At 34.1% G+C, this 16,242-nt stretch overlaps 1 protein-coding gene across 1 annotated transcript; it reads right to left on the bottom strand.

Annotated features, from left to right (window-relative positions):
• Positions 1-1,720: 1,720 nt before the first annotated feature.
• Positions 1,721-15,913, bottom strand: LOC137401547 (ethylmalonyl-CoA decarboxylase-like). Its single transcript, XM_068087961.1, has 6 exons — positions 15,850-15,913; positions 11,645-11,839; positions 9,420-9,506; positions 7,674-7,814; positions 5,034-5,119; positions 1,721-3,913 (listed from the first exon to the last, which is right to left on the bottom strand). Exons 1-6 carry the CDS (start codon positions 15,875-15,877, stop codon positions 3,518-3,520), a joined length of 933 nt encoding a protein of 310 aa, XP_067944062.1. The 5' UTR covers positions 15,878-15,913; the 3' UTR covers positions 1,721-3,517.
• Between the last annotated feature and the right edge of the window lie 329 nt (positions 15,914-16,242).

Raw genomic sequence — 16,242 nt, 5'->3', positions numbered from 1 at the left:
CTTAATTATTGAATGAAAACTTAGGGTTTCATCATAGGTCAGTTCTTGAAAAAGGATGGGAGAACAAGTTCTAGCAGAAATTCAATTCTTTAGATCCTTCTAATAGTTTAGGTGGCCCTACCACGTCTGTTAACTTGAGCGTAGACAAACCTTTGAAAAAATAATAGAAGTTTTTATATCATTGACTCACATTATGATTATTAACATAATAGTGTATAATATAAAACTTTTATATTTCATACCACCAATCATCATTGTATTCTGCCAAACTTCACATAAAGGCAACATTTAGTTTAGGTATATGGGTGGCACGACTCCTGAAACCATCAAAGTTATTGGTGATAGACATCTTGATGGCTGTGACAGACAGCATCTGTCAGACTAGTGGTACTGTCAGCCAACTATATCTCTGCATTGTGGGGATTTACTGTGCTTCTAGGTCTTTCCTTTGCTACAGTGAACGGTGCACTGGCCTCCTGGGTTACAGATAATTTTAAAGGTATTTTCAGAGTTATCCCACCTTTGGTTTATTCAATGAGACAACACTACAAGTGTCCGAGAATTTAACTCCCTTGTTATTTAGTCGAGTTTTTCAAATCACATTTACCAAACTTTCACAAATTTACAACTTGTGCTACTATGTAGAAAAGTGTTGTACAACTTGTGCTACTATGTAGAAAAGTGTTGTACAACTTGTGCTACTATGTAGAAAAGTGTTGTACAACTTGTGCTACTATGTAGAAAAGTGTTGTACAACTTGTGCTACTATGTAGAAAAGTGTTGTACAACTTGTGCTACTATGTAGAAAAGTGTTGTACAACTTGTGCTACTATGTAGAAAAGTGTTGACCAGACCAAAGAAACTCATGCATTTTTTATCAAACAAACACAATTGCTTTTTTATACTTTTTACTTCTGACGAAGATTAACTTACTAATGAGATTCTTGCTGTCAACATATAGATAACAGCTTTTTTTAATGTACTATTTCAGTTCGCAGCACATGCAATACATTTCAGAATAGAATACTTCCAATGTTATATTTATACAACTTTGCCAACACATCGCAAAGCAATAGCTTTACTATTTTACTATTTTAACATTTTTATTAATATAATACTGCGACTAACACTAAATATAATACTGCGACTAACACTAAATATAATACTGCGACTAACACTAAATATAATACTGCGACTAACACTAAATATAATACTGCGACTAACACTAAATATAATACTGCGACTAACACTAAATATAATACTGCGACTAACACTAAATAACTCAAGGAACACTTACTCATCTAAGCATCAATTTAAGATTTCCTCTTTAAAATGCCTGAGTGTCACTAGGCTGAGGTTTTACTGTCAAAATTGTCAAGAAAAACTTTTAACAAACTAGTGATGTAATTTATCTAAACATTACCTGAGATCACTCTGAAAATAGACTAACAAGCTTTAGCTCCTAAACAGTGACAGTGTACTGGATTGGAGCTGATATGGTTAGGTTAGCAACAGTCTTTATATTTGTGACACTGTACTCTGTAAGCAATAAAGCAAGAAGAGTAATAAAAGTTAGTTATAACAATCTACAAATGAAAACTTACAAACATTCATGCTAAAACTGGCAATAACTTATCATCTTGATTATCAAAAGAAACTAAACTGTCATGATTACACCACAATCAGGAGAGAAAATAAACTGTTTTAAACTATGTGTTTACTTACAATAAAGTTACCAATTGCTCTCGCACCAGTATATTAGAAGAGTCCAAGTTTATAAAACAGTCATGCTGGTTAAAAGTAAAATATAACGCTGTGCAGCAACACTTGCTTGCTGTATGTCTTACATTCAACTGCCATACCGTAATTAACGCAAAGCTTGCTATGGCTAACACCCAAAAGCTAAAAGATTATAAAATATTGCTATATTCTTGGTAACAAGTGAAATAAAGATAAACCCGTAATAGAAATGCCTATTATATACTAATACAGACACCATTTGGAAAAAGCGTCTGACATTACAATATTATGATGAAGAAATAAGCTAAATTTTATTTCTAGTCTTATAATGTTGAAGCATATATATTTTTGATACTCAAATGATGCGAGAGACAGTATATAAGCTATGGTTATCAGTGCTAAACACAGTAGGTTTATCATATATGTTTGTGGTTTATTGATTGATTTAGCCCACAAGTATCAAATTAACTCGATAGTTTAATTCCAAAGCCAAACCTGGAGTTTCTGTGATTGAGGCATCACTGCTGCTTCGATGTAAAATAAAAGAATAAATATTAATTCACCGATATCCTATTTTAAAATAGTATCATTAAATGCTAGGTTTCGTGTTACATGTATTAAAGCATTGCTCATTTATTGAAGACAAAACTGGAGCAATGACCTTGATAATGGTTGCAAGATGTGCTGGGCTGTTCGTGTTTCCACCAAGAGTGACTTTATTCATCAAGTCCTGAGGAAGCATGGTTATTATGTACTGTGTCGGACTCGCTACAATTACCATTCTTATAATTTTGCTACTAGCCAATGTCGTTCTATGTCTAGTAAAGCAATCGCGATTGCTTCAAATATCAAACGAAAAATATAAGCCATAATTGAGAAAGCAGACAGAACCACTATTAGTTTTATGCTTTTTGTAAAGGTTTGTTATATATTTCTATTTGCCAATTTTTTTGTACCATTTTATTTTGAAACACAAATTTTAGCGAAGTCCTAAAGTGGTCTTACCGTATGTTTGTATGTTTTAAAGCTTGTTTCTGTTTCTGCTACCTGTACAATCACTATATAAATTTGGTAAGAATTTCAAACCTTGAAAGCCTGTAGTACTAATCCAGTTCCAAGAACTTGGGCTGAAGACCAAATTTTATGTTATCTTGTTGAGTACTTTACAAGAGTCCCAGCGGTAGACCTCATTATTGAGAAAAATGTTAGCACTGTCTTTTAGCACTTTTATATTATGAGAGAAAAAGGAGTGACACAAATTCCTTCTTTCCTAAAGAACTGATACAGATCAAGTTGCTTTCACAAGTAAAACACCAGTTGCAGGTAAGTCTATTGCCTATGATACTCCGTTTACCGGTTTCCACTCACCAGATAGGTTGAATGCTCAAATTGTCAAAGCGAAACAATTGCTGTCTTGAGCTGAAAATGCTTTAGGCAGCATGACACCATGATGAGTTTCATTCTGACTCTAGTTGCTGACTATAGAGGTTTGAAAGATGCCAAAGTATGTATGATCAAATTCTCATAAAAATAAACAAATATGGTATCGCCTATGGTTGAAACCTTCACCTATCCAAGTCATATGCTAATACATCTTGTATACTGTATCTTGCATACACAATGTAGACCACCACATGTGTACCAGCGACTAAAAAGCATCAACGAGATGTCTTCAGAGCTGTGATAACATTTGGTAAAGAATAAACAGACAGCTATAAAAATTCTAACATTTATCCCTAGGCTTCTATAAATATGCTCAAATACCAAATCAAAACCCTTATTTTACATGCTTAAGATTTGACTCTAAGGCTTCCAAATTAGCAGGACCCCCCCAAAGAGATTTGAAAATGTATCGTTCGTGTGAGATGGAATCACTATAAGCTAGCTGACTCGCATTGATGGCTACAGATTTTGCGGCTCGCACGACTTCTACAGGTAATTGTGCAAACTGATTGTCAATGATATCTAGAGATTTCTCTAAAAGTTTATCATCCGATAGACTAGCGTCGCAATTTTGAGGCAGGTTTAGTAGATGGTCTACTAGCCCTATAGAGTGGGCACGGCCTGAGCTCACTCTATCTGCAGAGAGCAGTATCTGAAGGGCTCTGTGGTACCCGACCTTGTTCACTAGATGTGTTGCTCCACCCCATCCAGGCACAATTCCCATTTTGGCCTAGAAGAAGACCAAAAAATTATTATGCTCAAAAAACGTGAGATATGTTTTCATCTTAAAGGTTGACTTGCAACAAAATTCACATTAGTTATTTGGTATCAAACGGTTCACCATGTCTTACTCTGCTGTGTTGTAAGTGCAAAATATGTGGAAATGTGACTACAAGCTCTTAAAAGCTCAAAAACGAACAGTTAATTGCAGCCATAACGAAAATGCTGTAGGTTGGAATACCTCTCCTAATAGGCTCAATAGTAGTTGTACTCGATGTGCACAACCCAAGGCTTTCCTGACTGGGGTGCTGGAACCCCAAAGAGTAGAAAAATAAATCATGAAAAGAGCATGTTTGTCACCACAACAGCTTGCCATGTGAATCAGGATTTTTATATATTCCATATCGTAATTAGCCATAAATCCTGAAAATGCTTTACGAATTTGACTGACCCACAAAGAAACAGGTTTCAATTAGATAATTTTAATTAGATAATAGCAGAGAAGAGGCAGTAAAAAGTCGAAGATCATAATTTGAGTTGTTTTATATATGTTGCTGCTGTGAAAAACGGTTACTCTTTTCAGAATGACCTAATAATAATGTATTGTTTTTGTATATTCTGAATATGCTTGTTTTTCATTATATTTGAGTTTTCTTTGTTTTATTCAAAACAAGAGTGAGTAAAAGTTTGCCCTCACTAGTTGAAGGGAAGCACCGTTCCAGATGTTTATCTTCTGCTATCTGCAAAACCGGTCAACTTTTGAACCAACGATTAAGCGATTGATTGACAATGAAATCGAAAAGGAAGCCCTGTCTTAACTCAAGTCATGACTAAAACTGCGACATGCAGCCAGAAATACGAGCCATTTTAGTACTCCACGTTTCTTGATTAGCGCACAATAGAGTGATCATGTAATTGGAGTGGAGTTATTTTTGAAATTTTAATTTCATGAATTCAGAATTCCTATTTTGAATTAAAATCATAATCTATTGACTATTTTCATATTTTCAAGTCATTCTATTTAAAAGATCTTTTTGAAATTTTTAAGTTTAGAAGAAAATGAAATTGGGCCACTTCCATGTTCACTAAATTTAATGCAAGAAAAGCTCATGAGTTTAATAAATTATTACCTGAATAAAGTATATGCTGGTATTAGGGTGAGCAATCGTGAGATCGCAGGCTACAGCCAACTCAGCTCCTCCTCCCAAAACATTTCCTGTGAAGCAAACACGAGAAGACAATTTCATAATTAATTTGAGACACCTTTGTCACTGATGATTGGTGCACTTGGACACGACTTGAAACATGCTATATAGAATGGCTGTATCAAGTAGCAAAATTAAGCGCTATTTTTATTGGACACGGCGCTCAGCCATTGCTGAACCTGAGATAACCATCAAAACCAACCCTCTGACTCACAGGAGACATTTCAACATAGTCAAGAACAATCTAAAGAGAATTTGCATAACTTCAAACATACGAATTATGGAAATGTTCTCGAGTTTCAACGCAATCACAAGTTGAAAAAAACAAAAGGCTACGGATATTGTGAATATAAAATGCTATGAAACATTCAAATGAGGCCAACAGAAATGCAATGAAAGCAACAACAACATCAGCACTTCTTCGGTTGTAAAAAATGTGCTCGAGCAGATAGGTATGACTTCTCATCTTTTCAACAAACAATTTTTTTGTTTCTCTGATATATAAGGTAAAATCTTTGCAAATCTTTGTTAAAATAAAACATGTGAATATTTTCACAGCATATGAGTTTTGAAAACGTGAACGTAAACACTACTGAATGCCCGGTGTTGCGTGGGTAATAAAAAAGTTTTCACACAGAAAAGTTTTTTTTTAATGAATCTGAGTAGCTTGAGCTCAACTTTACTATAATAAGAGCTGTTATTATCCATTAAGCCAGCGTTAGAAAAAAGGATTACATCATGATCTCTCACGCAATCATTATCTCCAAGAGAGCTAGCCAAAGCAAAAAGCCATTGGCAGGTGCATAAGTATTATCACCATTGTTCACACTCATGGCTAGTTAGACTAGTGGTTTAAAACCTGGAGTGTCCAAGTTCAAATTCAGTGCAAGACAACTTTTTTCCTAAAACTTTATCGTTACAATTGGACGCACGTCGAACAAACGACAAACACAGAGATTTACATACATAGATATGTTATATATGTATCGATATACACACTTACAATCTACACATACAATCTATTATATACACCCTTACCTTACTCTCTCTTACAATATACTATCATGTTTGCTGAATCTTAAACAGTGTTTCATGCTTTCCTTTTTTCATTTTAAAATCTGTTGGTAGTAGTAGTAGTAGTATCAGTAGTAGTAGTAGTATCAGTAGTAATAATAGTAGTAGTAGTAATAGTAGTAGCAGTAGTAATAGTAGTAGTAATAGTAGTAGTAGTAATAGTAGTAGTAATAGTTGTAGTAGTAATAGTAGTAGTAATAGTAGTAGTAGTAATAGTAGTAGTAGTAGTAATAGTAGTAGTAGTAGTAATAGTAGTAATAGCAGTAGTAGTAATAGTAGTAGTAGTAATAGTAGTAGTAATAGTAGTAGTAGTAATAGTAGTAGTAGTACTAGTAGTAGTAGTAATAGTAGTAGTAGTAGTAATAGCAGTAGTAGTAATAGTAGTAGTAGTAATAGTAGTAGTAGTAATAGTAGTAGTAATAGTAGTAGTAGTAGTAGTAGTACTAGTAGTAGTAGTAGTAGTAATAGTAGTAGTAATAGTAGTAATAGTAGTAGTATTAGTAGTAGTAGTAATAGTAGTAGTAATAGTAGTAATAGTAGTAGTAGTAGTAGTAATAGTAGTAGTAGTAATAGTAGTAGTAGTAGTAATAGTAGTAGTAGTAGTAATAGTAGTAGTAATAGTAGTAGTAGTAGTAATAGTAGTAGTAGTAGTAATAGCAGTAGTAGTAATAGTAGTAGTAGTAATAGTAGTAGTAATAGTAGTAGTAGTAGTAGTAGTACTAGTAGTAGTAGTAGTAGTAATAGTAGTAGTAATAGTAGTAATAGTAGTAGTAGTAGTAGTAATAGTAGTAATAGTAGTAGTAGTAGTAGTAGTAGTAATAGTAGTAGTAGTAGTAATAGTAGTAGCAGTAGTAGTAGTAGTGAAAAAGGAAGAGGGCAGTGCTTTTCATGCAATTGAAGCACAAAGTTATAAAAAATCATAGACATTATATCTTCGGAACGATTCTTTTAAGAATGGTGTTTTGTTGTTATCTTAAGGAAGAAAAAAAATTACTGTGAAGCGAGCCTTAGACAAGAGAAAGTGACGAGGCAAGATGTGATAAGTAAAGATGAAATGTAAACAATATCTCTACCTACACACATACAGTCCATCTTCTGTATTGACATGTCTTCATTTCCTTCCTTACCTCTGTCTCTCACGTAAAAAACTTATTTAAACAACTTATTCTACATGTTATGTAGTTTTTTATTTTCATCCTCCATATTATTTTATAGGATGTAACTGTTTTTATGTTCTGTTTAGCTACCAAAGTTACCGACCTTTCGGGACTGAAGAACCAATTAAATGAAATGCAGAGCATTTTTATAAGAATATTTGCTCCAGCCTACAACAGTTTAAATATATGAAACAAATATCAAAATAGATTGTGCAAGATTGACCGTGTTATGTTTTGTTACTAATTATTTTTTGGCAAAAAACCATTTTCGCTTCGGAAGTATATAGGATATTGATATAATGAGAAGATGATTCCTGACAGAGCGATGACCCACCTTGTAGTAAAGCGAAAGAAGGAAGAGGGAGGTTGCGGAGGTTGCTTAGTGTTGTCTGCATGAAATAGCTAAACTGTTCTCCACTCTCTGAATCCGCTATCTGTCTTGCCATGTTCAGATCTGCCCCAGAGCAGAACATTCCTAAACAAATACCAATTGCCTAAAACTACAGACATGACAGGTTACCCCTTATAGAACAGAAGACTGTGAAATGCCAAAACTGGCTATAAAAACTACAACTGCGTAACTGCATTGCTATAACAAGAGTTGTGTCAATGTAATAGTTAAGCTTACATTTATTACCAGTCAATGATACGGACCGTTCTCGACTTATTACGCCGACATAAGAAGTTTTAGACACGAGAGACAAAACTTGAGAAAGTATTTATCTTGATAAACGAACGCCTGAATGTCTCAGAACGAACAGGTAAAACCAGCATATATGCATCCAGTTCTCTGCCAGACAGTTTCGTTCTATGGGCCTGGGAAAAAGTTTAGTAGTGAGTAATACCTTATCTTAAAGTTATAAAGTTCCAGACCTCAAGATTAAAAGTGTGAGTGAGGATAGTGATGAGAAAAGAAAACGATTTTTCCACAATTAAAATGACAAATAATAAAAAAGCATGAACACAAATTTTAAGATGAATTCTTTATGAAAAAAGGATTGACTCTTGAATGAGAAGGTGTGGAACTAGTGAAGACAATTGAAAATAAAATGTAGAATATATGCAATAAAAATATAGGTAAGTTATATTAATATAAAGTTAACATAGCCTTTACTTACACACGGCACATTTCCTGTATCCCCAAGACTGACCTTCAATTACACTGTAATTAACGTACAAACATCTTTTCATTGATTATCACTTTATTAGTTTCTTATATACCATATTTATGTTTATATAGTTTTATATAATACATATCATGATATACTGTATACAATAAAATCAAATAGTTTTCACTTGAGAGATCTAGCGTCTTTGATATGAAAATAGTGAAATGTTTATGCACATGTACATGTACTTCAGCAATTTACACTCCTCAGTAGTTGATCTGTTTAGAAGTTCCTTATAGGCGTAGAATGAGATAGCCTCAGTTCCAATTCAATACTCATTAATGAAGCAAAAGCGGCACCAAACAACAGCAACCATAAGATAAAATTGTAGTACCGCTGAGCAAAGTAAAGGTTACTACACCAATTTAACCGTTTATATACAAGACACAATAAGGCATTTGAAAGATGAGACACTGTATGTATTAATTACTTCTGTACCAAGCATTTAAACTAACCTGTGATATATAAGGCTTGGTTATAGCAATTTTTTACTGCCATTTAATAAAGCTTTTAAAAATAATTTGGAGTCACCAACCGATCAGCTTCCATGAGCTAACCAACTTCTACGAGCTAATCAACCAATCAGATTCTACGATTTAGCCAACCAACCGCTTCTCCAAGATAATGAACTAATCAGGTTCTATGGGCTAATCCACCATATGGCTTCTACGACCTAACCAGTCTATCAGCATTCTGTCATGCAACCCTTCAGTTTGCCAAAGAATATGTCAGAATAAATGAAATATTCTTTGCATTTTTGTAATTTAGTGAAATCAGCATCTTTGTATCGGACTAGAGTATGGTAGTCGCCGGCTAAAGTTCACTAGCAGCTGAAACTTTGTGAGACGCATTGCATGAGCAGAAACAGGTGGACCAATGGGATAGCAGAAATTTGAAATACAGACACTTACTGTCTAGACCTCTAACAATCACAGCCTTCCAAGTTGTATCACCTGCCAACTCATGAATACAGTCGTAGAGTGAAATACACATGCTGCCTACAAGTTAGCAAAACATTCTAAACATGATGACGACCAACCTAGAAGCTAATGAGGTAATACCGATGCATGAGAAAGGCTTTGCTCCTGCAATACTTCAACTTGATTACTAATCCATAGAAATACTCCATGTAGAGAGGGACTCAGCCTACTAGTACTGCGGTAACTCTACTTATGAAGTTAATCCATTCCAAGAGTTTGTTTCGTGAGCAAAAATTTGGTAAGTAGGAAACAATTGCACTAATAAGTCTTAAGCCGCCACGAAACTTAGACGTAACACTTGTATAAATTATAAATGATGGCTACAACCTGCAACAAATACGTGTTAGAATTAGATTATTGCGTAATAAATAGAAAAAGAACAGAGAAATAATGTATAAAAACTATTAACTTTTACTAACTACTATTAACCTTTTGTTTGGTTATCTTTGGCGTGGCCGACTAGGTGAAACCGAGTGAGATGCATTGTACATACATACGGAAACAAATGAGCCTATAGGATTGCAAGAAGTTGCTGGGCATTAGCTAATGGCAAAGCAGCTCAAGCGTGCTAATTTCAAACCTACCGTATGTGCCTATCCACTTAAATGGCCAGTCGTGTGTTTTGCATTTAGAAACATAATTTGTTATTCGGAACAATATTTTAATGAGAAAACATTTTATAACTTGGAAATTTCGTAAGCAGTTTTTCATAAACAGAGTTTCTACTGTGATGATATGGACACGCACACGAGAGGGACTCCTTGTTGAGTATGTAACCACAAACACTCACATTTCTATCCATCAACCACATCTATAGACAGTAGGTTAGAATAAAGATCAGTGGTGCTATGAATGTTGGGTACCAGCTGGTGTCAAGGTGAACACTCAGGAATATAACACTCAGTATTTATAGTGGGATAAACCAGCTCACCACAGACGTTGAGATCTGTTTATGCTGGGGTTGTGCTGTTTATGCTGTCTACGCTGTTTATGCTGTCAGCCGGGGTTGTGGTCAATTAGTAACACGTATTAACAATTGCATTAAATGACTTTAATTAATTCAATGTAAAATTCTCAAATATGTTAATAAAAAATTTAGGGATTAATGCTGTTCTTTTTTGCATATATTTTATGAATTCAATTATCGATGCAGTTTTTTAATGCTTATTTGATAATTTCGTGATTAATTCAGTTTGTGAAAAAAATTAATCACTAATCCAATTATTAATATGCTTATTTGACAATCCAATTTAGTAATTTAATATACAATTCAATTTAACCCTTTCAGACGCATTATTGCAACTTTCCCTGCAATTGCGTAGTTACCTCATTTTATTATTCGTTGACAGCATAACCCACGGTCTTTAGGACTTTTTTGAAATTGACAGTGTTGTCCGAAGGTTTGTCTATAACATTACCCTAAAATAACGAAGCAATTTTAAACTTTTGTTAGAGAATTTCTAATTTAATAACGAACATTTTTTTGTGTGAGTTCATTAATTACCGCGCGCGAGTCACAAAACAGGTAATTAGTAATGTTGATGACATTATAGCCATTTCAGATTCAGATTTTCGTGATTATACAGATAATTAAAGCAGCAGCACTGTCTCTGAGAGTGGTGAAAGTAATAATTTTGTAAGAGTAAGAAACATGGAAGATCGTTTTAGCTTCGCATCGATCATAGCATCACACAGCTTTATCATCGCACAAAGTATAGATCCATTGAATTTTTGCATTGTAATGATGGCTAAAATGTTAGCACATTAAAATATGTAACAAAATTGCTCTAAATAGAGATTGAAATTGGAAAAAAATACTGTTTACATATCATGAAGCAATATCGGCTATTTTCGGTAAAATGGCTGGCACTTGGCAGATACCCAAATTTGTACATGCTCGGCAGTGAAAGGGTTTATCTTTAATTAAACTACCAATCAATTATTGATTTTATTTAATTGTAATTTCTGCCATCGCCCAAACACTGGCTGGCACACTGAATCTTTATCTAGTATGGAACATGTACTTGAAACTAGAGATAGCCTGCAGAGTGTCAAATATTCTGATCAAAGCATTTGCTGTCATGAGCGTCTGCTTCACATACCCTGGAGGTTTCATACGATAGGCCATAAACAGGTCAACTAACTCAACTAGTTACCTGTGAAAGCATTTTTGTGACGAGGATTGGAAACATTGATGAGAGCAATATTCTTGTTAGCCCCTGAAGATGTAAGGGTTACTTCTCCACCCTTAAACTTAGACAACCGAGAACGGATGGAACTGAGGCTCAGCTTTGAACTACTCTCATTGGTGCACAGATATCGGCAAATTCGTGTCGTGTGCAAAGACAACGCTGCAAGAAACAGAGTGGGTGGTCATAAGATGTGGTAAAGCTACTTCAATGAAGTACAGATGGAGCCCAACTTATTCCCCAATGTTATTAAAGCTATAAAAGTCAATAAGAATTGGCTCGAGTGAATGCAGGCTTTACATATTGGTTCCTTTTCACATCCTTCCTTCCAACAAAGTGCACAAAACCATAAAGAACTAACTTTTTCAAAACTCCTGCCATGTTTATATTTTGAAGAATGAGCTCTATGAAAAATACGCCAACCATTAGAAATACCTTTAAGGGTTTCACATGCTAAGAGCAATATACAATTTGAATTAAAACCACACATTAAACCTCTGCCAGGACTATTTACATCACTTGGCTGTGGTAATGTTTATCTACAAGCAATTCCTACTTGACACACTCAAAAATTTAATTTCATGGCTACAAAACATATTTACATATTGAAGTAGATTTGCAGTGTGGCTGTTAAGTGAAAGGAGTTAACTTTTGGATCATGCGTTTCTATGAGAGACGAGGAAAAGGGAACTACACGCGTGATGCTCTTGTTATTAGTGGATATTATTCATGCTATTATCCTATGCACCGTCTACCATATTATTCATCTACCAAAATACTGTCAACTATTGATGGACAATTGTACAAAAGTGCAGAAGTGGGATGTATGTTGGACATGGATATTTACATTTCATAATGCTTTTTCTAAATCTGGTAGCAAACTATGGTTCGAGTAAACTTTTCTGTTTTTGTAGATTACTAGAAGAATGCCCGGCGTTGCCCGGGTAACAAAAATCTTTGAACAGCAAATTTATGTTTATTTAACATACAACAATTACCATTTTAACTTTTAAACTTATTATCATGGAAAAAGTGTTTTTTGCGCAGTTCAAACGAATTAAGAAAAAAATAAAACAACTGTTAAGGCTTTTAAACTTTTTTAAACAACTGTAACTTTTAAATTTCATATCATGAAAGAAGTGTTTCGTTTAAATAAATTAGGAGAAAAAAATAAAACCATAAAGGTGTTTAAATGTAATAAATTTAAAAATTAGAAAGTAATGGCTAAATAAAGTCTGTTTTACTACGATTACAATGAAAAATTATTTGGTACACAATTACATGATTTTATTTCGTTTCAGTGTTGGCATCATAAGACAAAAATATTGTATCTATAGACGTACATAGAGTGGTATTGAAACCCATATTAATTATCCAATGCAATCACTGCTTGCTAAAAATAATCAAAACCGCTACCATTAAAAATAGTAACAACACAATATGTTAACCTTAGTAACTATGGTTACCTACAGTAACTTGAGTGTATTTAGTGGTTATGATCTGCAAGAAAATGTAACATTACAAGGTACTCCCTGCAGTAGTACTGTGGGGAGTTCTTACCTTCAAGACAGATGGGTAACATAGACACTGAATCTAACTTAAATGAATTTAGCTTAGACTAAGGTTTTAATTTAGCTTAGACTAAGGTTTTAATTTAGCTTAGACTAAGGTTTTAATTTAGCTTAGACTAAGGTTTTAATTTAGCTTAGACTAAGGTTTTAATTTAGCTTAGACTAAGGTTTTAATTTAGCTTAGACTAAGGTTTTAATTTAGCTTAGACTAAGGTTTTAATTTAGCTTAGACTAAGGTTTTAATTTAGCTTAGACTAAGGTTTTAATTTAGCTTAGACTAAGGTTTTAATTTAGCTTAGACTAAGGTTTTAATTTAGCTTAGACTAAGGTTTTAATATTTTACTAAACTTCATACCTTGAACTAAAAGTTTAACATTTATCTGTTTGTGAATCAGTTTTTACCATAACAAATAACGTTGAACTGAGATAGCGAGCAACGTCTATCTCTTTCAGGGATTGTGGCAATTATTTCGGCGAATAGCATATAAACATTTTTGTTATTTTAATGTTATTTCAACCGCTAAATTATTGTTGATATCGTATGGCAAAACAAATGGCTGTAGTATTAAGTACTCTAAGAAAAAGCATTTTGTTTCATAAATTAAGGCGAAAAAATCTTATCAAAGACACATAATACATAATTATGCGTGTGCAATCGGGAAAAGGGTATATGTACAGTATATGGTAAGAAAACGACGTAGCCTTCTGGTTAGACGGTCATGTTTATAGACTTGCGGTTGTCGTGAGTTTCAATCCAGCATGAAGCGGACCTTTCATTCCAAGATTTTAATAGCTATTGCTGGACAGACAACATACTTTGACATTTACATACATAGATGACTCAAGTGATTGTACTTCTACCAATGACCACGCTCTTTGTATTATATTCTTGCTAACTATATAAGTGTTGTGTTTCGGATAAATGGACGTTGGATAGTAGCTTTACATGCCACAGTAACCCTAACTTCGAGACAATCACATATCAATAAAAGTCTTGTTGGAGTAATTTCAGGCAAATTAGTTAACACCGTGTGGTTTGAGAGCCCACCAGGACCTATAAAGCTAGTACATGTATTTGCTTTGGAAGTTTCTCGCATTAATATGAAACAATGCTTCATCTTTTGAGATCGCATTTGACCACCCTCTTCCGCTTGCATTTTTGTTAATTGTAGTCGATAGTGTATACAAAGAATTGCATGTTATTGTTTACAAAATGTTATTCAAACTTCCTAGAGGCCTTAACCAATCATGATCTATTTTTAGAGTAAGGACCTTCTAGTCATTGGTCAAAGAATATGCAGTATATTTCAGTCATATGTTCATGCAGGCATCTATAACGTTTAGTAGGACAAGCGTAAGGTTTAACATTGAATGTCTTTTGCCCACTCATCGCTAGAATATTTTTCTATTCAGAAGTCTACAAGCACCGACAGATTATTACCCTACAGAATGATAGCATTCAATGCATTTAAAAATTCAGCAGACAAATGGGCAGACAACTCTGCGAGTAGTTAAAACCCACGAATATATAGTTTGCTGGCTTTTGTAAAAAAAAGGAGAACAATTACTACCTAAACTTTAAGTCGCTAGGCATAGTCAGTAAATGTAGCCAAGTTCCAAAATTTTGTAACCATCACAGGGGGTTAGATTTGTGCCCACTGCTTTTGAAAAAAGGGAGAACAATTACTACTTAAACTTAAAAACTAGACACCGGGTATAGTCAGTAAACGTAGCCAAGTTTCAAACTCTTGTAACCATCGCCGGGGGTTAGAGTTGGGCCCATTGCCATTGCATCACAATTCTTTACGAAATTATTCAAGGTTGTCACAATTACTTCATGATTTAGCATGTCATCATCTTAAAAGTCGCCCCTGCATTTTTTCACTGTGAATTACCTCCAACAACTTCTAATACTGAAGTTGATGACATTGACAATGATGATTCTGATTCAGACATTATGGTATGTATACGATTGAGGTGCAAATATGTTTATATACAATGTATATACAATAGTCATATATAAAGTTGAAGCAGGTAAAGGCTTTGCACTCTATTGCTCGCTGGATTCAAGGATTAATTTATTCCCGTATGTGTCTCTCCACGAATAAAATAATCTGTGAAAATGCATGAGAAGACAACTTCCGAGAAAAATTTTATGTCATATACTTTCATATACTTCATGTCTAGTTTAACTTGAATTTTGCTTCAAAACACCCACTACTAGAATTTATGAACACCTGCCGGTAATGTTTTGGTAAATATAATATACATGTACTGAATCAATGCAAAGGATACCTTAAAATTTGGAAATGCAATAAATGATTGATTCAAGTGCAGCCAACAGATACAATAATTAGGGTCTTAAAATCAATACTTGTGTGACTCCATGACTATGCAAATAACGACGCACACGATTTAATTTCCTTTGTCATCAACTATTTCTATTGACATGAGATCGTGCTAAGGAATCAAAATAAAGTGCCAACATCACCAGCATATTGTTTCATATGACCACCACCAGCAAACCTAACTAAACTGTACGATAGATGGCTAGTACAGGTGTATATGACTAGTAAGTACATAAAACACTTACTAACTTACGCCGACTGATAGAGTGAGTTACAAGCATAGCCCCTTGTTACTAGTACTCGCTGCAACCTACAACCAATATAGTAAGTTCACTCAGCAAACCAACTGTGACAACTCTATTGCTAGCTTTGACCAAGAAATCAAATGGTAACAAAAACAAGAATGATTCAAAAAGAGAAATGTTTCAAAATTTTCCCGATTTTCCCATTTCAATTTCCTGCCAGGTTATTACCAAAATTTCTCTGGTGGTAATTACTGTTCTGGGTAATACTTATCAACCCTGCTTTATAACCATAGGCATTCTTCAACTCTGGTAGCAAAATCTCATCACTTTACCACTTTAGTTGCTATAGCAGTAGTTACTAAAAAAGTAAGCTCTTTTTTCTCCACACTTTTTGCATTTGT

Source organism: Watersipora subatra, chromosome 8 (genome assembly GCF_963576615.1).
Source record: "Watersipora subatra chromosome 8, tzWatSuba1.1, whole genome shotgun sequence".
NCBI lineage: Eukaryota > Metazoa > Bryozoa > Gymnolaemata > Cheilostomatida > Watersiporidae > Watersipora > Watersipora subatra.
Note: the sequence above shows the minus strand (reverse complement) of the source record. Positions and strands in the feature narration are given on the sequence as shown.